Here is a 23,233-nt window from a genome sequence, read left to right as displayed (position 1 = left end):
AATACATTTAATCTCTGAGAATCCACATTCCGAAAATGTAGGACAACTCATTTTTATTTACAAGTCCATTATTAAAGAGAAGGATTGATGTTTAAAGCCATGACTGTATTAATTCAAAAACAATTCTTCAAACCACAATAAGATCTTAATTTATACAAGTCTTTTTATTTAAAAAAAAATGTACATTAAAAATAAAACAGGTTTAGTTATCCCTATTGCATGTTTTAAGTGTAGCAATGTCCTACTGTTTAGGTAATACCAATGGGTTGTTGGAACATCCCCTCAAATGTTCCACACCTGAATTCAAGATCTATGCTTCAAATGGCTGCAGTATCAAAGGTCACACGGGGGGGGGCTGGGGGGGGGGGGGGGGCTGGGGGGGGGCAGTATAACTATGTATGTATAACTATGTACATCCATTCAGTTCTCTCTCAAAAGGAGGCTGTGCAGATGTTTGAAGTGCATACAGTCTATAATTCAGTGGCGGGGCCCCATTCGATGTCGTCAATTTCTTCGTTGTCGTCAGAGGTGTCGCTGCCTTGGATCTGAGTGCGTCTCCACTGTACGGCTTCTCTGTGGGCCAGCCTGAGACAGGGAGGGGTATAGGTTTGCGTAAAAGCGTCATTCGTATGCGACACGCGTAAAATACCAAATAAAAGAAAAACAATACAGTTTTTCTGTAACTTAAAAACATTTTCGAAAGAAGTACTTACACGACGAATGGTGGAGGGGGTTTCTTTTCCTGCGGTTCTGCCATTCGGGTCTGGGGGGGGGGTGGGGTGGAATGAAACAGAGTAAAAGGTTTGACCCACAGACGGAGTTCAGGCATCACAGGCACAGCTGAGTAAATCACTGCCGATCTCTGACCTGCCAAACCACACGCCTCACAATCAGATATTTTACACTTCGTTCAGAGACCCTAACCGCCTTTCTACTACAGATACACACTTTATATATAGCACTATTAACCTTATATCACTTCTGAAAAAGTCGAAGACAGAGTGTTGAAGAGAAACATGTACATTTTACTAATGCAATTCACCAATTGAACAGGGAAATCCCACCAACTCAGAGGAAGACACTGTCGTACGGCAAGCGCCAAGGGGAAAAATACATTCTGATCATATATTTATATATAGAATGTCTTACGTCCCTTGCAAGGCCAGACTTATGCACAGGTTAACCTGGGCTGTAGCCCAGGGCCCCCACATTTTTTCCCTGTTTGTCACAGCAGCATTTTATGCTGTAGATGGGGGCTCAGCGATGACTTTAGTCCTGGCTGGACTAATTCGTTCCTGGCCCCTTGTGTTTATACTCTTGTGTCGTTGCACTGGGATGCTCGAAATCCAAATACCACGACTGGCAATGAGAAGAATCTCGATCCTTGGAGTAACGTAGGATTTAAGAGACACTAAGTAGCTCAGACAATGTGCCTTTCGTTCTCCGTCTGCCTGACTGGCCCAGGACCCCACAGGCTGATGCCCACCTGCTGGAGTTTCTCCTCTATTGCCGAGAGTGAGGCTGGCTCATGGGTCTCTGGGAGGTCCTCTGAAGTGGGGGGCTCAGGGATCGATTCCTGGGAGGGGGGGTTCGGCGCTCGGAAGTCCGGCGGAACGTCAGACTGGGGGCTGGAGTCCGAGACCTGGACAGGGCTGCTGGGGGCGTGGGCGAGAGGCTTCGGCTTGGGCACATGCAAGATGGGCGGCAGCACCCGGGGAAGAGCCTCCGACACGGGTTCGAAGTCCTGAGTCGGGCTGTCCTGCCCTCTAGTGGGCTCCGAGGAACGAGCCACGCCCATGTTTCTGCGGCTCTCATGTCTGGGATAGTGGTCAGCCAGGTCTTCGTTGTCGGTGAAGGCCTCGCCGTCGGTATAACCGTCCCCATCTGTGTAGGCCTCCCCGTCCGTGTCCTCGTAGTCGCTGGTGGCCCGGCTGTCACAGCTCAGGTAGTCGGAGGAGTTGGTGCGTGTCAGGGTGTCAAACTCCTCCTGTTCCCCGCCCTCCAGCTGCATGCACAGCGAGACAAGCCAACAGTTCAAAACAGGGCATAACCCACAAGACATTCCACACAGCAACTCCCTGCATAAGGACTCCACCCCTACGCACCATGACCTCGGACACCCAGACTGGTTTGGCCTGTTGCTGATGGATCTTGTCCTTGAGGACTTCATACCACACGTCGGAGTTGGGCTGAAGCTCAATACGCTCTAGGGCAGGTAGCGTGGAGCAATATCAGAAGGAAAATTAGCGTTTAATCGATGACCTCAACACCCAATGCCTTATGACTAAGCAGAGCAAAACATCTAGGCATTATCGATGTATTCAAGTGACCAGAAAAGGTACAGAGATGACAGCAGGGATGCCCACCACCGTCCCAGGGCGGGGGCTCACCTGCAAACAGGTGGCTGTAGTACTTGCGCGTCTTGCGTGCCTGAGCAAAGAGACGCCGGGAGCTCTTGTTGGAGTTCGGACAGAGCCTCTGCCTCATGACCTTCACGTCCTTGCGGCTGTGCGGGTCTAGGAACAGCACCAGCGGGTGGTACTGAATGTAGCTGAGCCTCTCCACGGCTGTGGGCGTTATATCCACCAGGGGGTGCTTGTTCTGCGAAAAACATCCGAAAAGACATTAGAGAGAGAGAGACTAAGAGAGTGAAATGGACAGACAGGGAAGCAGACAGACAGGTAGATAATCACTTGCTGTCAAACTGGCTACCGCATTAAGCTAATTTGGGAAACAGCAGGATGCCCCTTTTAATCACACTCACCTGCTCAGCTATCTGCCTCACTGTCTCCAGCTTAATGACGGAGGAGGAACCTTCACCTCCACTGCGAGGAACCATGTCTGTCCAAGAGCAAGAAAGTGGAACAAGGTTAATGCTTTAATCCCACGTGAAATACAAGCCTCTCTTTGTTGATTTGAAATGTATACTTGGGCCGCCAATTATAGGCTGCATACCTGCCAGCTGAAATTCCTCAGGCATCTCGCTGGCCAGCTTCTCCATGGCAACGTCATTCAGAGGACCCATAATGACAATGGGGCGCTTAAAACTGGCTGTGAGAAACATAATCGGATCAAATTAAATAACATTTTTTCCCTGCAGAAATCATGGACGTTTAATAACGTCGGATACATTTCTTTCACCATTCTCACGCATAACAGTATAATTTCACTTAATTACAGCTTTGTCCCTCACTCGTGTTTCAGAATATCGTCACTGTCTGATGAAAAACGCTTTGTGACGATTGTGACTTTTTACTATTGATGGAATACGCCCATTCTCCTCTGTCTACTGATAGTGCTTCATATCTAATTGGCCAATAAAAAAAGTTTTGTGAAGTCATATATTAACTAGTAATTAATAATTAGTAATTACCTACTAATTAACATTTGTATTCATGACAGTCATTTGTATGAATTACCTTATATTGCTAATTTTAATAATGCTGATAGCTAAATTGCTGGCTAACTAGCTGACTAACATCATTGCTAATTGTGAATATAAAGCGAGATTAGTTTCCATCTTCCTCCAATGACATGTCCTGCTAACAACAATCGTCTCCATTTAAAACATTAACCCACTGACGGCTGTGTAAAGGTAGGTTTCTCTTTGCGGTGCTAAAGATGTCTCAATACATTGTTTTATTTGCAATGCAGTTTGAGTAAGTGCATTTTTTCACACTCTTGAAATAATTTTTGGAGATATTTTTCATCGAACGGCGATGATGTGTTAATGATTTGAGCAATAAGGCGGGATAACCACCGATGAAAAATCGATCGTCGACCTCCATCAGCTCTGCCTTTACCTTCTCTCAGCAGGACCTTCTCATACGCAGGGTATTTGCCCTGGATGGTGAGCTGAAGGAGATCTTCCCGACTCTTGCGGATGTTCTTCTTCGCCCCCCGCAGGCCCCGCAGCTTCCAGAATTCCGCCCTGGGACCCGAGCCCTGCCGCTCACTGCTGCCGGCCCTCTGGCTGCGCTCGAGGTTTGCTATGGTCTCCGCCCTGATACAGGAGGAGGAATGCCAGGTGGTCAGTGTCTTTCCAGAAGTGTTCCACTGTCACCACGGTAACCATTGTGTACTGGGGCAGCGACGCACCTCGCCTGGTTCGGGATGGTTCCCTTGTCAAGCTCGTGCAGATCGTTGCCCATGCGGATGGCAAGCCAGTTTCCCAGCTTGCCACGGTGCATGGTGTCCACGACCCGGAACACCTCACCGCGGGTGAAGCCCAGGCCGGCGGGGCCCTCTGGTTCGTGGTCGAAGTGCGTGCGAATGTAGATGGAGTCTCCCAGGCTGGACTTCAGGATCTTCTTGTAAACTGCCGGGGGGGGGGGTGGGGGGGGGAAGCAGGACGTCACCACGAGGGGAAAAGTCATGGGGTCCTTTCTCACCCCCCTACCTCCGGCCTCATGTACTCACTATCCATCTTGTTCTGACTGAAGATCTCCACGGGCTCCCCTTTGCGGAGGTTCAGCAGGAACATGGCAGCCTCCTCACGTGTCATGCGGCTGAAGTCCACGCCGTTCACCTGCAAAAGCCACGGCAGGGCACGGTAAACACAGGCGGGTTTGAGCGGGGGGGGGGGGGGTTTCTCCTCCCGGAAACAGGCTGCCTCCCTACAGGACATCCACTACTTATGCAAAAAAACATCTCACTCTTACATATAGAATGGATTTTGCTTCTATACTGTCGAAAACAAAACATTGATCTACCAGCCAGGTTTAATATTGCATTATAAACATTTCGCAGGCAGGTACGTTTAAGCCTCTTATACGTGGTGAATGACAAAATTAACCCCTCGTCCTCCACTACGGAAAACGGCCGACAGTCCAATGCAGTCATCACCTGGCAGCTAACTGTGCTGCCAACTCAGAATATTGATAAAGTTTAAGTATTGGACGGTAATTTTGGTATGTTGACCGATAAGTAACGTTCCATCTTCAAAGACAAGATGTAATGTTTATTATTATTATTATTGTTATTAATATTTTGCTCAAGAATCATGAGAGAAAAATCATGATCTCAATTCTAAGTGGGAAAAAATTGTGCAGCCTTTCTCAGGTACTCTGCATGCAAGAGTATTTTATTTTAACTGGAGTATTGAAGTTGTTGTGCAGAATGTATCAGAGTACAGCGTTTGGCCTAGAAATGTTGCGAAGTGAAAGTGAAAGTCGCAACGAGTTAAAATACAAGTACAGAGTTCAGTAACTAATTATTTGTACTTACACCTCTGTTAATACATGACAGTAAATAATTAAACTATATGTTTACAGCAGGCTGCTGGTTAGCCTAACAACCCCGTTAACACTGCCTGATAATGAGCTTAATGATGTTATGCAAATCCTTCATGCTTCTCTGATTGTCAGGATAATCCGTTACGACCCACCCAGCATCCGATGTCCAGGGGACATTTTTTCGGGTTAAATCTGGTCGGCCCGTCATGCCCTTTATTTAGACCAAAAATTGGGCTGCTTTGTCTGTCTGATTTGGTACAAATTTACCCCAAGATGGGCATCTGTTTCAGATCACATACAACCCATAACCCGTGCATACAGCCTTTTTATAGATGACTTTTCATCAAACTGAAAAATTGTGATTTTTCACCTTTTACTTTGCAACCAAATCTGAACATTGCTGAGACACCAGGCAAAGTGTCTTTTCAATGTCTTGTCAACTAGTTTTTTGTTGGGTGGAAAAACTGTATAACAAATGCAGCCAGCTCTGTTAGTCTGGACATACCCAACCTGTCAGAAAATGCATTAACAAAAAAATTAACTTAAAAGTTTTACTCTAAAAAACAGAAACTGCGAGAAGTTGAGCTGTTTTCCTTCTTCCTGAACGCCGGCTCACTGGGCTCTGACCTGCAGCATCTGGTCGCCCTCTTTCATGCCCTGCTGGTGCGCGGGGCTGTGGGGCTGCACTCCTGCCACGAAGATGCCCACATCGTTGCCACCCACGAGCCGCAGACCCACGCTGTTCTCCTTCACGAACTCCACCTTCCTCAGATCAGAGCTGTACCTGGAGAAAAAAAAAGTCGGTTTGCCAGCATTTAAAACGGAAAATTATCTAGGTTGTAACCTGTAGCAAATCATGGATGGTGAACTAATAGTCCAGCTGTTAACTATGTATAACAAATCTATGATGTATAACAAATCTACACTGTTCCTATTCATATAATGGCATGTAGTATATCACAGAATGGTCACTGTACACTTCCGACAGTGTGTGACAGTTTAGGATGAAAAACTCACCCAGCTGTTGGAAAGGATGGAATATCTGGTGAATCCGGGGGTAAGGAATAAAGTGGCTCTTCTTCATTTTTGGCTGAAAAGATAAAAGGCAATATAAAAGGAAGCAGTTTCTTTGTTCTCACAAGGGGGGCGCTAGAGAGTCTATCATCCACTCATCCATTTAGAGATACTGGGATATGTAGCTATTCCGCAGATGCATAGGATGTAAGGGCAAGCCAACAAACATTTATTTAAAAGCTTTCATTTATTTAGCAATTTTTTTTGTCCAACATTAGCAAGCAGGGTCAGCTAATGTCCCTGTAGCAGGTGGGGTTAAGCATCCAACAGTGATATTATTACCAGCTATGGGCTTTGAACCCATGACCTTCTGGACACAGGCCCAGATCACTAAACTGCTGAGCTACACATAATGCTATCTGAATGAAATATGAACTTACAGTAGCCTGTGGGACTGCGCGGCTCAGACATATTGGTGCGGAGGGCACCATTGACCGGAAAACTGCAAAGACATCGGCATCGATCTGTAAGCTACCAGCCAAACCCTTCCTCTCTGTATCCCTGAACACCGGCACCCAGGCCATGTGACATCATCAGACCCCGGGGCGTCACGGAGGACCCCCACGGGGGATAATGCGGACAGGATGTGACGTGAAGTACCTGGGGCTGATGTCGTACTCTGTGCTCTCGTACCTCTGAGGGGGGGAGGGGACACGGTCTGACCCCGAGGAATCTGGGGTGGAGTCAAACATACAGAGTGAGGATGGGCACCTGCATCTTCAAACGCCAGAGCAAAGACGCCCCCTAGTGGGGGCCAGCAGGTCAATTCTGCCCGTAACACAACTGGGCAGCAGGGGGCAGTACGGCGCAGGCTGACCTTCCTGAGGGGGTCTGTCGGGTGACGGGCTTCTTCGCAGGGGGTCTTGTCGGAGGGGCATGGGGGGTGACTGTATTTCGGGGAATACCCTTTGGGACAGAGGACTGGTATTCATAAACCAGCAAGCTATAATTGGTCACATCATCAGAAGCAAACTCTCCCAGTCTAATTTATCGATGCAAAAGGTTTTACTTATGAAGATCAAGGATTTCTATTTGTTGGTGTGCATGTGGATTAGCGCAACGACATATAGTAGCAGAAATAAATAACATAACATAAATCAATATAGTATTAATAAACGCTAAACTAACCATAGGTGGGTAATTCAAGGTCCAGAGAGTAAAAATCCAGACTAAGATTTTGTTTCAACCAACATAAAGAGTCAGTCACAGAGTACTCAGCTGGTCGGTTGAAACAAAATCTTGGTCTGGATCTTTACATTCTGGACCTGAACAGCCCTGCACATGTTACACTGTTATGTAGTAGGCAGAGCCAATTGTGACAATCTGTTCCTGGCCGGTCAGGCTCATCTCGGGGCTTTTAAATACATCCTACTTGCTGTCCAGTGATAACCCCTCCAGGCTTACCTGTATCTTTCATTTCCTTGCCAGGCGTTTCTCGTTTGGGGGGCGTTTTGTTCTGGAACAGACGTGTAGCTGGCCTCCGAATCTGATCCTGATTGACATGCACAAACATTCAGGTTCAGTTCAGTATACAGTATACAGTAGTGCCCCGGATGGATGTAAACACTGGGGTAACTGCTCTGCGAAAGGTGCCATGCAAAAACGAACTACACTGAAAATGTAGTTAGCAGTATTCAGCCCCGAACCCCCCCCCCCCAACCTGACGTTTTGAGCACTTTCCGCAGACTCACTCTTGGGCACCGGTGAGTCCCTCATTGGTGGATCAATCCACCGTGGCTGGTCTGCAGGGGGGGTCAGCGGAGAGCCCTCAGGAGCAGCCCTGCAAGAGTGAGGCAGTGTTAACGATAGGCCGGGGCTACGGCTCTGTGAAGGAGGGAGGCGCGACAGCCCCAGATCACGCCCACAATCTAGAGGAGACTGAACCATCCCCTTGCTGCACTACCTGTCGCGCTAAATGCCATGATCAAATGCACAGCAGAGGGGAGAGAGGCTAATCTACTAAACAGCGCCGCCCTGGTGGGGAGGAGCAAACAGCATTATCATTAAGGTCAACCTAATCAACGAAGGTAAATGAACTTATAAAATCTAAATGATTCACCATTTTTCCAAGTGGATATTATAGACTTTGTATTAAATATAAATCTGCAGCTAAAATGTTCAATCTTCTGTGTCTAATCTGATTCAGGCATGGGGGTGGTTTGAGAATCTCATTTAAAAAAAAATCACAATGGATGGCACATTGGTGTTTAAGAGAGCCTGGCACAGTGAGGGTAAAAGAGCATAAATATGCCCTCCGCCCCTTCTCATCTCTATGGCACGTTGAGATCGAGGCACCAGACCGACCCAAATACGGAGGAACATGTTTGGTGTGTTTAGTCAGGTTTTATTAGAATACAAAACGAAAGAAACAGAAAAACAGAACAGGCTATTATCAGTTAAAAAGCAATACAAAAAGACAAAAGTATCTATAAAACAAAAACAGAAAATGTACAATAGCGTAATACAAAAAACTGACTTTCAGATCCACAAGGATAAAATAAATGTGATAAGAAAATAACAGAAAAACATGTCAGAGTGAATCCAGCAGAAGTTTGGCAAACGCGGCTTTTCCCGGTGCTGGGGCTCTTGCCAATGCTCCGTCCTCGGACGGCAGTTTCGGGTGTGGCTGCGGACCCTCATCTGTACCTGTATCGGTTCCTGGAGTCCGGGCTGGGTGGGGTGCCCTGCCTGCGGGGGGGGCTGGAGCTGCTGTCGGACTCCGTGTCATCTGGGGGAGAGGTGAGATTAAGCGGTGGTGGTGGTGTGATGTGCTGGCCTGGACCAGACCTGGACCAGCTGTCCAGCCCAGCACAAGCCCACTCTGGCCTTGGTTACACTTCAAACAAAGTGCATGCTAATGCAATGCCACTATGTAATCCGATAACACATTTCACGCAACTACAGATTTCATTTCAAATAGTCCTAAGTATAATTATGGCAATCTTATGCTTTTACACCCAGAGATTCTTATGCTCATACTGCATAAAATCATGCATGATTTTAGTTTTAAGCTGAGAAGTCCAGGGGTGTAAACCTTATAGTGAGGGGGGGCTGGGTTTGGACCGGGTTGTAAAATTCTGGGATTTTTCCCATTAATTCTCATATATTCCCATTTATTCCACTGGAAAGTTTTAAACTTGGAATATTTCCAAAATTCCCCACCTTAACTTTCCATGGAATGGAAAGTTTGTGGAATGTTTATGGAGATTTTCCACCACTTTGTAACCCTAATTAGCAACCATCTCATTTTTATTGAAGGAGTTTTTTTACTCAGTTTTGAAATGTACCTTTAGGTGAGGACCTCATAGAGGAGAGGCTGACAGGGGTAGGCCGCAGAGAGACACCAGGGTGGGAAATATCAGGGAGGACCCTGTGTGAGGAATGGGGGAGGGCTGTTAGCACATTGGACATACCTGGTGTCACACACCCCTTCTCTAGCTGCCCAAGTACCTGTATCTTTTTGGATCGTCCATCCTAGGGCTGCTCCGTCTGGGAGGGGGTGAGGCACTCCGGTCCGAGTCCGACTCTGAGACTTCTACAAAAGAAAAAGAAATTAAAAAAATTTAAAATGCGACTGTAGAAGAACTCGTTCTGGAGTGTGCCCCAAGCCCCTAGAGGGGTGATTATCGTGCGCCTGGGAACAAAGGCCGTGTGTGCAAGGATGGTGAGAATGGCGCAATGTCTGGTATCTGATACCTTTACGCGGCCTGGAGGAAGAGGAGGCGGCATGGGGAGGTGCCCAGACAGCGGGTTTCAGGCTGTAGGAGACAGGGGCGGTGTGTGGGTTGGGCACGGGGATGCCAGACAAGGTCCTGCAGGAAGACGGAGTGTGAAGGATGAAATGGCAAAGAGAAAAAGACAAGAGTTGAGTCTGCCATGTGACTGACAAGCAGGACAATCGCATCACCTGTACTTTGGGTCTGTGGGGTCTCGTCGGGGGGGTGGTGAGGCACTCCGGTCTGATTCAGAGTCCGACGGCACTGGAGCAGAAACAGAGACGCCCATCCGAATTCATCCCTCTCTGCTTTAAAACATGGGACTGCCCGGTGGACTTCCCGTCCAAATCCGGGTGTCTGGACCCAAGCAGAGTCGACCGTTTCAATCTACTGTCCTCTACTAATCCCCAGCCACCTCCAGGGAGCTCAGCTAGAGACTGAAGAGGACGTCTGAAATTCACAGCTTAGACAGATTTGAAGGGACTGTGTGGCATAACAATTACATCACAGATGCAGAAAGGAAGTGGAAGAGGACAACAGGAAGTGAGGAAAGTAAACCACTGTAGCTCATAACAGGCTACTGAAAACAGTGTCAGGGAGTCGCCTTTTTGGCATGCGGGGCATTTCCCAGCATTCCCCAGATGTCATGAAGCCTTTCAGTAAAAGCCACTATATTAAACATTTTTGAGAGCCCCCAGTCCAAGGTCAAACAGCTGCTTCAACAGCTAAGGCACTCACCTCGTCGGGTAGGCAGGGCCTGTGCGGGGGGCCTGGTTACGGTGGACCGTATGGGCGGGGAGTCACGGATCTTGGGGGCAGCTTCAGCACGAGACCTAAGAGAATGAGAAGGTAGCTGGGTGCATGGGGAGTCTGGCTGACCCCGCAATACTCAAATTTGTTCACAAGGGCCTACCTGCGCATACGTCGCTCTCGGGCTTCTGAGCGGGATATCCGGCCCCTGGTCGAGGGGATGTCTAGATCCGAAATATCTGATAAGGAAAGGACACCCACACACCATAAGCGGGAACCCTAAGAGGAAGAGTCATTGAAGCATCATGCCGTCTCTCGAGTGACCCCGAGCAGGTCAGTCACATGACCACTCTCACCCTCCAGCTCCGAGCTGCTGTCATCACGCCTGTCATCGTCGTCGCTGTTGGTGGGACTGTCATCCACCTCAGGGATGTTGACCAGGAACTGCCTCTGGTCTCTCAGCACCAGCATGGTGAGCTTCCCTTTGGATTTCTCCACTAAATGTTTAGTTTCCAACAGCGAGAGGTTCTCTGTGGTCATCCCATTGATCTGCAGAGGACAGAGTGTTTGAGGGTCATGCCGCACAGGCAGGGACGAGACTTTGAGGAGCATCCCTGCATCAGCTCTAGGTATTGCTCCCTCCTCAAAACTAAAGATCCAAATCATAATACAGCCTCAGCTAAGTGTCCATGGAGTTCTCTCCCCAGGATCGTGAGATGTTTACCAACCTCACACGGAAAACCTTCCTTTGTGTGTGACTGTGCAAATATCCCATAATGAACTGCCACCTTACCTGGGTTGCGTCCTACCCTGTTGACTGTGTCAATACTCAATGGGTAATGATCCGATTCCCTACTACTGCTCTTTGCGTGTGGAATTTGCGTGTTCTCCTAACGTTCTGTAGCGTTCCCCTAGGTACTCTGGGTTCCTCACACTCTCCACAGGCATGCAGTTAGACGAACTAGCATCCCTAAATGGTCCATGACTGTGTGTGCACCCCATGATGAACTGGTTTTCCATGTAGACCGTTGGAATGTATTCCTGCACTGGATCAGCAGTTGGAAGATGGGCAATGGGACTCTTGCCTTGAGGACGAGGTCTCCTTCCTGCAATGTGCCCTCCTTAGCTGCCAAGCCCGTGTCGGTCATGTGCTTGATGAAAATCTGGCTCCCCAACTTTAGGCCGTACTCTGCGAGAGACGGGGAGATCATTCAGCATCAAAGAAATTGGCATCAGAATTGTCACACATCCTTCGTCGCCATGGCCCTAGCCGCGCCGCCCCCCCCCCCACTCACCATCATTGGGCTTCTTCTTCAGCAGTGTGGCCTTTATGGGCTTGTCGGACCCCTCCTGGGTCGGCAGCCGCTTGAAGCCCGACATCAGGGCCAGGGGGTGACCGTTGGGCTCGGGGGTGTGGCTGCGTGCCCTGCGCCCCCGTAGGCCATAGCCTGGCTCGCTGCCAGAGTCGGACCCTGGTCGCTGCCCCCTGTTTGCAGACGGACCATCCAGCAGGTTGGAATGGGAGGCGGAACGGTTCGGCCTGTTGGTCAGTGGGACCTGGATTTTCCGGGGCCTTTTCACGGTCTAAAGTGCGACAAAATGGATCCAGGTTTAAATTTCATGTTCCCTTTCCCCAGAACTACACCGCTTTCCGGCTGCGACGTGGTTTTGCTCCATTGTGTGCACGTCCTCAGCCCCCACCAGAAGCGGTTCAGAAGCAGAGCGCTTTGCAGGGTGGCTGGGGAAACTCATGAATATTCATGAGGACAAGTGTAACCTGATTGGCAGAGTGAGCTATCGTCAGAAGCGTCCCAGAAGCAGCACCCGGCAAATTCACTGGTGTCCGGAGAGCCGCTTCTGGGACGCTGCTGATGAAATCATGAGGAAGGACATCAGCCACGGCAACCTCATCGCGGCTGGAATGTGGTGGAACCCCCCCCCCCTCGGTGGAATTGTGGGATTAGAGTGGTGCTTCCCAAACTTCTCCTTAAATACTCCCAGCAAATCCAAATTTCAGCTCTGATCCACCAGTCGGTGTCTTAACATCGTGTTTCTCAAGGCAGTCAAACAATCAAAAACAAACCAAGAGATCAAGAATACCAAATACCTGGTGCGGGGTGATTGGAGATTGAGAGGGAGCAAAAATATGTAGTGCCGGGGGGGGGGGGGGGTGTCCCTGAGGACTCTGTTGAGAAACTTTTTTATCTAATCAGCTAATCCTCAGACTAATCACGGGGCTAGAAGGTGAAATTCACCTTACGTTCAAACCTGAAGCTCTCACCCAGGACAGAAAGCAAAAGCTGAGTATGTTCAGATGGAACACGTAAACAACCCCAAAACACAGGCTGAGCAGAGAGAAATGTTCAGCTAACAAATAACTACCTCATTTCTGACTCATCTGCTATTATACTGGCACCTTGCTGATGTAATGGTTTCACAACAAATATGTGGCGCAGGGATGTACAATTTACACAGAGAGTTAATAAAAATCCGTAAACAAGGCAGGTGCAGGTGCCAGCAGCAGGCCTGCAGGCCTGCAGCCCCACTGGAGGGCAGGCACCACAACACTCACGATGTTGGCAGTTTTTCCGCAGCCCTTTAGGTGCTGAATAGTGAAGTTGGAGGAGACGTTCTCCATCGAAACGCCATTGACCATGACGACCTGGTCCCTCGTGCTGTGGGGGGAGTGGGGGACAGAAGGCACCAGTCAGTGGGTGTAGGGTTACAGCTCCTCTTGGAGGGGGCGGGATCGGCATTTGTGTGGAAAAACACCACGTGATTAACATTACAATTAACGCTCGGGGTACGGAACGGCCCACTCGGTTTCAGTTGCGTTGTTGGTTCTAGATAAGGAGTCAGAGAAAGAGTTGTACAAAAAAATGACTTCTCTCGGTACACAGCAAAGGTACACAGACAGAGATTGTGAGCGTACGTGCAGACCAGCCCTGTAAACGCAGAGGGACGTGACTCACTGCAGTCTCCCCGCAGCCGGTCCATTGCGCACCACGTCCGAGATCACCACCGCCGTGTCCCCCGTGTCTGGGTTTGGCTTATCCCGCCCCCCGGATATCGCCAAACCGAAGCCCACCTTGGAATCCTGCAGGGGGTGGGGGTGGGGGGGGACAGGGGAGAGCAAGCAAGCGGCAGTGAGCGAGAGTGCATTCCTTCACCTGCCCGTGGTGTCACATGACCTGAAAGGGCCACAACTTCTGCTATCTCATTTCCTGATAGGATTCCATTCCAAAAAAAAAAAAAAAAGAAAAACGGAGAGAATTTTTCACATTTTCTTACGACTCCCAGGAAACTTTGTGCTTCTTCCAAAGCTCAAGAATTTGCATCAGCTTCCATAAAAACTGATCCAGTACCGATAAGAGAAGTCGTCACGCCGGCTGAGCGAGAGAGACCTACCTTGTTCAGCGTCACCGTATACTGCTCCCAGATGGTCATTTCCTCCATGTCTGCTTCCTAAAACGAACACAGGTCACAAAAACCATAAAGTCAACAATGAGCAGCCGAATGACCAGCTCTCAAAAAGACATGTTGAAACGGCGACATAAATCTCGAACCCGGAGTATTGGCGGCGAGCAACAATCCTACGGCGGCAGGGGGAGTGTCGGGCGAAACCTGCACCTGCGTATTAGCGGCGTGAGGAGCCAGGAGGACTGACTGGATGGGATTGTCCTATGACATGTTCTCGCCTGCACCATTCCTGTCACTGAGATTGGGGGGGGGAGGAGTCTTGGCTATAAATTCCTTTTACTCCTCCTAGGCTCTCAAGACCTACATGGTAGTTGGTCAGCCGGAATATACCGCGCAAACATGGAGACCAGCCCAAGCTGATGCCTCTGCTTGGAGCCCGGCAAATACTACTATTAAGCGGTTTGACGCTTTATCAGGTCCGGAACCCTTTTTGACAAACGCTGCACAGACATCCTGGCAGATAAGCAGATCTCTTTCCGCAAAACTCGTTTGGCGAGATAGGCCACCACGTAGGTCCTGTGCAACCCTCAGAAATTTCCACATACAGAAACAGTGACATGGAGCGAGATAAACGAAAATGGACTCAAACAACAAGGTTACAAGGAGGGGGAAAAAATACAGGCTGATCTCACTTTAGAATGCATACAATAACTGCCACCATTGGTACATAACTGCCACCATTGGTGGCAGTTATGTACAACTGCTCACAGACTACTCTACTGAGCTAGAAAATGGGTCAGGGGTCACGATACACTCAGTAAGCCACACCTCAGGTGGAAAACACAGCTCACAGCTGCTGCTTTACATTGCATCCTACTGAGTGCAGCCCAACTTTACCGGAACAGTGGAAACACGCTGAATTAGCCAATCAGATCAGATGCTCCTTAGTCTCTTGGTTTTCCATTTCCAAGTACGGTTTCATATGACAATTTCCGTACGATAATAATCTGAGCGTAAATACACAAGAAAGCTCAAAATAAAACCTATTGACCTACAGAAAGCTGCATCAGGCAACTACATCCACAGAAATGTCTATGACATTGTCTTAGTAAGATGTCCTGTAGTCATCTGGTGGCACAAAACATTGTGTTTCATACTTTGGAATGAAATATCACTTGAGGAATCTGATTTTAACATTCTACAACCTTTTAAACAAACTATTCTTATTTATTCCTAACTTATCTTGTGCAAAGTTTTTGGTATGCAGCTTGTGGAATAAGCATATCTACAGCTGAAGTCCGAACATTTTGCCGTTATGAGCAAATTTGATTTTGGTGTCACGCAACGCGACTGTCATAGGGAGACGTTGGTCTCCTGTCGGCCACTGAGCGTGGCATGAGGGTCCATGAAGATCAGTCAGCAGGGCAGGGAGAAAAGCGGCTGCAGGTACAGCCCTGGGTGGGAAAATGCTGCTTTTTGTGTAAATAAATGTTTGAACTTAGTTGCGTAAGGGAGCAACACAAAACTGCAGCAGGTCGCACTGTTGTCTCAAACCTCCAGGGTTGGAGGTATGAATGCAGGTTCTCCAAAGTGCAGTGCAAGATCCCTCCTGGCACTGCGATTTCCCAAGACCTGCAGTCAGGCAAAATGGCACCTTCAAATTGCCCACGGTGTGAAAGTGCATACGCGTGTGCGCATGTGAGAAAAACCTGTTATTCTGACCTTGTGGGGACTGCATTTTTTTTGTACCCACAAGGGAAAACTCAATTTTATAAAAATCAGTGATTACAATCAAAAAATTAAAAATGGCAAAAGATTTGTGCTTTGTTTGGTTAGTTATCGTTAAAGTTAGGGCTCAGTAGAGGTTGTCATTGTTGGGATTAGGAATTTGCTCACAGAAATGAATTGACAGTCTCCTGAAAGACATGAATACATAAGCGCACGTGTGTGTTTCCGCCCAAGAAAGACCTGGTACTGGTACCATTCAAGGTGCCCCCTGCCTTGTGCCCTGTCCTGCCCGAACAGGCTCTCACGGCCCGATCCCGAATATCCCGTTGGAAGATGGATGGATGATTGTAAGGCAACTTCAAGGCTTCTAAACTGTTGATAAGTCCCAGAGACCCAAGTGCAGTGACAAAAGGAGGTAGGTAGCCAGTAAAATTACCGGTTTGAACCACCCCACGACCCTGAATGGTCACCAAAATCTGCCACCAGTCAGACTAAATCTAACCAAGGCAGAGTAATGCCAGGCACCCCGCTGAGCCCCCTCAGGACAGCCCCCGCCCCCCCAATCTGACAGGTAAGCGCAGGACGGATCCGCCCTCTCACACTCCAGAGGATACGGCCTGGAACAGCATGAGACAGGTTCAGCTACCCAGACACACCCTTCAGCCTGTTTAACCTGGGACTTCATACACTTTAGATAAAAAGCTAGTTAACGAGTCAACAAGAAGCTAAACTATGCCAAAAATTCAGGGGGGGCAGTAAAGGGGAATTTTCAGAGTCTTTCACATGGCACAACCTTGAAGCTCCAAAAATAAATTAATTAAATTTACTAACATTTAGACCTGTAGAGGAAAACAAAAGTAATGTAAGCAGAGGTGGAGATTTCAGGTCCAGAAAGTAAAAATCCAGACCAAGATTTTGTTTCAGCCAACCAGCTGAGTACTCTGTGACTCTTTATACTTAACCGGTTGGCTGAAACAAAATCTTGGTCTGGATTTTTACTTTCTGGACCTGAAATCTCCACCTCTGAATACAACAGCTAAACCAAAACCACAGAGCAATAAAAAGCAGGAAATGGAATAGTCTACCTTTCACGGGGCCTGTTTTATAGTGCTTCACGAAACACCATAACAATGTCAGGTACATCCAAGAGAAATACAGCAGACATTTACCTGCCGAACAGGATATGGGAGCAACCTGCCAAATACTATGCAAATGGGATCCCTGTGTTCACTTCTAGGAATGCTGTTTGTTTAAAGATCAGAGCAGAGCGGTCAGCGACTGAGAGGATGGAAAGGGGGAGGTGTCGAGTGACAATGATTCTCAGGGCTTATCTGGAGTCCACCCTCCCGCGTGTTTATAAAATCGGCAGGTTCCAGTTTGTCGCTGTTTCAAGCCAGCCAGATCGCAATACCCTCTCCTGTCCCGAGAGCCTTAAATGGCAGATTGTTCAGCAGCTGGACCGGAAGACACATTGACAAGTTGTCAATTAATAAAAACAATATTATTTTTATTATACACACAGACATACAGTACTATGCAAAAGTCTATGCAAAGAACGTGAAGTTTAAATGATCTAAACTTGTCTATGATCATTTGTCTACGTCTGTCAGCTTCTACCCCTCACCCAAAGCCCCCCCAGGGTTGGCAGCGACCATCCAATATACCCAAGTATCTTTTGCCTTGACCACTACCCCTGTTTGGCTAATCATTACATCACTGAGTTATTTTACTAATTAAGTTAATCAATTGAGGTGTTGAAATTTAAATATCGTCATCAACTGCTTATTTAGATTAAAAATCTTGGGACAGAATCAATCCTGTACAAATCGCTTATAGTAATCAAGCAGTCCAGTTACAGTGTTCGTTTTGGGGGGTTTTTTTTTATACATGACAACACATGGAGAAAAGTACAACTGGGGCATTTTTGTTTTTTTCTACTTGCCTACTTTGCCGTGGGGTGACCTGTCTGCTTCTGGCCAGCTACCTGAGGCCAATGCTGAGCGCACAGAAAGCATGACGGGAAAGAGTGTCATTTTCTCTCAATGACAAATATAGACTCATCAAAACTGATGATAAACTGCCAAAAATGAGCAAACGAGATGCAGCAGCGAAACCAGAATAAGCTACATTTTATGTACAGTAATGTATTATAGCGTATTTGAATTATACACAGTAATTTATATTTGTACAGTAACTGTAATTTGAAAAGCGTTTGAAACAGCCGTACTTTCGTTCTTAAAGAGTCAAAATTCAGTAAATAGCAACTCTGTTTTATTACCTTATATGTATGTAATTAATGTACAAATGTCAATTAAATGGCAATCTGCCTGAGACAAAGAAAAGGAAAAAAATCGGTTATAATGATCATCCGCTTGTACTGATCAATTTCACCCAGTCAGACATGGTCAATACAAACATGGAATGGCTGAGGTGCCCCTGAGGAGAGGTTTGGGAACGGAAGCGCTGTTCATCTAGCCATCCAGCAAGGTATCAGAAACTTTTTAGAGAACATACGATATTTGCATCTTTATTGTGTTAGTTCATTTTAAATTAATTATTCTAATGTTAAGTATTTTTATAAGCAAATATACACTTACTACAATGATAAATAGATTTCTTGATAGGTGTTCCGTAGCTAAGAATTCTGCACAGTGCAGGATATACAGGGGAGAGATTTGGGGATGTGGCACAGGGTCAGTCAGGGTACTGTGGCCCAGGAATGGGGGGGTCAAGGGCCTCGCTCCAGGGCCCAAAAGCAAGGTCACTCCTCCAGGCCAAAAATTCCCCCGTTTTTCCCACCAACCACCTGACCACTTTTGTGAGTTAATCATAAACAAACATTACTACCCTACCCTAGACAGAGGGGGGAAAAAAAAGCGAAGAGGAATTCATAAAGAGATTATATTGGTACTACAGTGTAAAAACAGCATGTTAAAACACAAAAAAAAACTTGCAAGGTGTGCCAACCGGTTAAATGCTGGGTGCATGATCAGTGGGTTGTGCCATACCAGAGCAAGGTGTGAAACACACAGAGGCCCGGCTTAGTGGAAGAAGGCAGCATGGGAAAAAGTAATGAAATTCACCTCATCACCATTAATTTCCCAAGCTGACACGGGATACAGCCATTGCAGTAGCAATCCTAAACAGGAAACCAGTTCAGATCGAATACTACACCAGTGTAAACAGTGACTCCGCAATAATGATGTAAACCTCAGTAGAGACCACGAGGTTATGTTACCTGTAAGAGGCAGTGTGGCTGCCCCCCCCGTTTCTGTGATACAAAGGAAGAGGACCTATCATATGTGTCACGAGGAGCCAGGGAGAAAAGCCCCAAAGGCAAACAGAGCCAACATTCGGGCTTATGGGAGGAAGAGAGGACGGCAGAAAGGACAAGGCACACAGAAACACAATGGCGGCCCCCTAACACCGTCACGGCCCTGCGCACGGCCCGGTAACCATTGGAGATGGCATCAGAGGCGGCAAAGAATCATTTCTGGAAGAAGAGGGCACGATGGGACACAGCGGCCTCAACGTGCAGCCAAGATTGACTGTATATTTAAAACGCTAGGCAGAAAATCAAAAATCTAAGTACCGAACAGGACAGCCGAACATGGACAGACCACAGGATGAGGGAAAAGGCAAAACAGCATCTACTCACAGCATCTACTCACCTCCTCCCTGAATCTCACTGCCATTCCTCTGATGGGATTACCTCATGGAAAACAACACTGACCTCTCACAAAGAAAAAATGTCAGTGTAATTACGATTAAAAAATGAACGCCTGGAATACGAGACAATCCATTAAAGCCAAGGATGTCTCCTTTGACCTTTTGTAAATGAATGGACCCAATCGGATCTAAATGGAAACAGGACACTGTCTTCAAGTCAGCAGGTGGGTCTAAGAGCAGTGTTTTCACCAGACCAGAAACACCTTGCAGAGACCCCACCTAGTCCATAGCGAGCTCCACCCTCAGCTCCACCCTTTTCACAAGCACTTCCTTTTACCTTGCGTTGCCAGGCACTCTCAAGCAGAACCTGGACGAGCGCCTGGGGCCAGCTCTGGCGAATGGAGCACGCCCAGGGAGGCGTCGCCCAATAGGACAGCTCAGCCAATCAGAGAGCTCGGCTGCTTATTCTAACTGGCATAGCATGCCATTGTGAAATTCAATCCTCCTGGGGGTTGGGGGGTGAGGGGTGGCGGGGCGGGGGGCTGTTATCTTTGACATTAATCCTTAACATTATATTAGGTCACTTGAGCTGAGCTAGCTAAGGGCATATAGTTTAATGCTGTTCTAGTTAATCGTTGACAGACTAACTTCAAGATCTGCGGGATGGGAATGTATCCAGGCGAAACTTCAGTGCACAGAAATGAGGGAAGGTGTTAGCAGGCATTTGATAAAATAGCACACATAGTGGATAGGCTTTCAGTGACATATGGACCACGGTACAGAGCAGCACAATAGCAGCGAGAGGAATATTCAACTGCAATTTGCTCTGAAGATCAACACTTGTGCGTCAACAGGTAAAGTCTATACACCCAACAATAAAAAAAAAAAACAAGACAAAAACCAAACAAACACATCATGAAACGCCAACATAAGTCACATTCTTCTACAAAAATGACAAAAAGAGACTAGTCACCCGGAATGTGGACACCAGTATCGGCGTGTGTCAGTACCGTGACGTCACACCGGACTGTTGTTGTTCATAGCACAGATCTCCTAAAGGTGTCCACACAGAAGCTGAGTCACAGTCACCCTGCCTGACACATGTGAGTTTGGTACACTGTGGTATCGCCCCATCACAACAGGATGCAGTCACTGATACCCCAGCCCCTGCCAGCAAACACAGGTCAGAGGGATGACTCTCTGAAAACCCAGCTTACTGTATTTGCTTGTTCTACAGATAAACTAACGCGCAAAGAGTATCAGATTTTCAGAATGTAATAGCATTTCCATTCAACATCCCCTCACCCCCGACATAATGAATAAACTAGTGGTGATATCCTACATCTGAATAAGTTCTCAGCATCTTATTTAGAAGATTAAGGAACACGTGTAATGAAGAACCGCATGCTTACCAAAGCATCCTTCCTCTTAAATAATCAACAAAACATTGGGACTGAGGATGCTGAACGAAGCCTCATTTGGCCTTACCATTGCAATAAACTTTCAAATTTTAGAAGCATATTTTGTTTCATCTACTCCATGCAAAGCTCCACACCGGCGCGCTTTACGGTCACGCGACAGAAAAGTGCAAAGTCCTTTAGTCCATCGAGCGACCTGAACATCGAGAAATAAATTCAAGCAGTAAAAGGCTGTTACAAAAGATCACCCGATGCATTACATACTGGGCCGATCAAACTAATAAGTACGAATAATACTAGATCATGAATCACCTGCTGAAGCGAAGGCAGGATTCAGCCCGACTTCATACGACAAACAGCCGCCAGCAGCCGGCTTGAGCACCGCCCAGGTGTGTTAATTGACCCCCGGCAAGTAAACATTCATACACAATGAGCTACTGTCATCCGCACCGAGAGCACGGCAGAGTGGCCGCCGTATGCTTCTCAAAGCCTGACTGTCCATATTCTGAAGTCGCCTTTAAAAAAGACATAGACTAGATCGCTGTTCAAAAAAATTCATATGTTTTAAACGGCATCCGACAACACAACCCTACAGGTGCTTACATGCAGATACATAAAAGGCTCCGTATGATCAAATCACAACGATCAGCCGCTATGAAAGAAAACTTTTATTATGCATAATAGAGAACCCCGAGCTCCAGCCTGCTTAAATGTAAAACACCTATTTCAGCATTTCAATGCAGATCCTCACCACAAGGGGATGCTACGTGCATGGCTGATCGACCTTCATTTGAAACCCTTCGTTAAGAAAAAGAAACAAATTGCCAAGGGGGAATTGAGAAGCGAGAGACGCTGCAGTGCGGGAATGCAGTGCGCCGAAACTGCGGCGATACCGGCTTATTGGCAGGGAGCCGCTGGAGCAGCAGAACCTGAAAGGCGAGTCGCGAAGCCGCGAACGGAGGCCGACAATGCAGCCGCACACGCCCACTTCGGCACTGAATGCCCGGTCCCGATCACCCCCACACCCACAATCCGTTTAGCAGAAATCACACATAAGCATTTACCCCTGAGTACCAGGTACGTCACATCAGTCACAAAATCAAAGGGGGGGGGGTCTTATTTCAAATTCTTAAAACCTGTAGATCTACAGGTAAGCATAGGCTAATCATACCACAGCTCAGCCCCCATAAGACTAATTAACACAATTTATTTCGCATTTCCTCTTTGATGTTTATAAACCGGCCCAGGTTAATCCTACATTTAAATGTGTTTAGTTAGACAAGCCGAATTGTCATGTATAATCACATTCATGCTACATGATTAAACTTCTCCCATAGTTGGGAGACACCTGTTGGTCTTTACTGATTTTATATAGTTACCTATTACAAAGGTTTACAATCCACTGATGAAAAGGAAGAAGCTTTGAGTTCAACAATTAGCGATAAAACAGCATTTGCAGTCAACTGTCCATCGACATTAACCTCAGTAACAGGGCAAAATGCTCCGGCTGTATCCGCTTATGCGGATATATGAGAGTTTTGAAATTGAATTACACTGAGTCATCGGGGCTCCGCCGAACATGAACCAGGTACTTAAACGGAAAGTTCTGCAATAATTTATAGAGCGTTACCTTTAAACACTAAGTGCCCCGGAGGTTAAAAAGAAAGAAACTCACCTGCGCGTTGGTACAGAGTGAAAACGACGAGATGGGCTCCTTTAGGAAAACATGCAGGCTGACTGACGCTCGCCGAAAGTTTAACTAAACCGAATAGTGTCACTGTCAGGGATATTTAGCTGGCACTTCCTTAGTTACCAGTTGGTTATTTGGGGGAAAAACACACACCTGAAGGCAGAAAGCAAAGGCAGGATCGGGGGAGGAGCGTGGGTACGTGCTCCTTACACATGTAGCGCCCTCCATTGACGGATCAGGCGCACTGCACCCAGCAGGCTTTCATAACGCTCCTCGGCTATTCCCGTTACACATGGCGCTGAAATTACACGTAAAAGCGGGCGAAAAACTTTCCCGACACGCCCGTAACGCGTCGAGAGCGTCCATCAGAGCGCAAGATTAAACGTTTTTAACTTATTTTTTGAAATACGAACAATATCTTGGTTCCCAAAAAGAACAAGACATAGCACCGTAAAAACAAGCCTGTACTCGATTAATTGATTCTAATAGAATTTGACATGCTAGATAAATGATCAGATTATCATTATTGTATTA

At 47.2% G+C, this 23,233-nt stretch overlaps 1 protein-coding gene across 6 annotated transcripts; it reads right to left on the bottom strand.

Annotated features, from left to right (window-relative positions):
• Window positions 1-145: 145 nt before the first annotated feature.
• On the bottom strand, window positions 146-22,935 carry tjp3 (tight junction protein 3). Of its 6 annotated transcripts, none has more exons than XM_023844305.2 (31): window positions 22,685-22,935; window positions 14,183-14,239; window positions 13,747-13,871; window positions 13,347-13,449; window positions 12,070-12,358; window positions 11,860-11,963; window positions 11,131-11,323; window positions 10,938-11,013; window positions 10,763-10,857; window positions 10,216-10,288; window positions 10,005-10,120; window positions 9,759-9,843; window positions 9,596-9,678; window positions 8,955-9,036; window positions 8,000-8,088; window positions 7,713-7,800; window positions 7,126-7,214; window positions 6,909-6,981; window positions 6,689-6,750; window positions 6,252-6,324; window positions 5,862-6,018; window positions 4,420-4,528; window positions 4,099-4,318; window positions 3,804-4,003; window positions 2,956-3,051; window positions 2,765-2,841; window positions 2,391-2,601; window positions 2,106-2,206; window positions 1,487-2,005; window positions 714-763; window positions 146-585 (listed from the first exon to the last, which is right to left on the bottom strand). In XM_023844305.2, exons 2-31 carry the CDS (start codon window positions 14,228-14,230, stop codon window positions 471-473), a joined length of 3,801 nt encoding a protein of 1,266 aa, XP_023700073.1. In that variant the 5' UTR covers window positions 14,231-14,239; window positions 22,685-22,935; the 3' UTR covers window positions 146-470. The 6 variants fall into 6 exon arrangements, with proteins under 6 accessions (XP_023700073.1, XP_023700075.1, XP_023700072.1 ...); XM_023844307.2 differs by lacking the exon at window positions 22,685-22,935 and adding an exon at window positions 21,322-21,380; XM_023844304.2 differs by lacking the exon at window positions 22,685-22,935 and adding an exon at window positions 21,080-21,254.
• Between the last annotated feature and the right edge of the window lie 298 nt (window positions 22,936-23,233).

Source organism: Paramormyrops kingsleyae, chromosome 15 (genome assembly GCF_048594095.1).
Source record: "Paramormyrops kingsleyae isolate MSU_618 chromosome 15, PKINGS_0.4, whole genome shotgun sequence".
Taxonomy (NCBI): Eukaryota; Metazoa; Chordata; class Actinopteri; order Osteoglossiformes; family Mormyridae; genus Paramormyrops; species Paramormyrops kingsleyae.
Note: the sequence above shows the minus strand (reverse complement) of the source record. Positions and strands in the feature narration are given on the sequence as shown.

Excerpts from the sequence above, each read along its gene's own strand:
- tjp3 (XM_023844303.2), bottom strand. The coding sequence starts at position 19,617 with ATGGCAGTGAGATTCAGGGAGGAG. Across the intron at positions 10,289-10,762 it reads GGCCCTGCCTACCCGACGAG|TGCCGTCGGACTCTGAATCA; the intron begins GTGAGTGCCTTA and ends TTTCTGCTCCAG. Across the intron at positions 9,037-9,595 it reads TATGAGGTCCTCACCTAAAG|ATGACACGGAGTCCGACAGC; the intron begins GTACATTTCAAA and ends CCTCTCCCCCAG.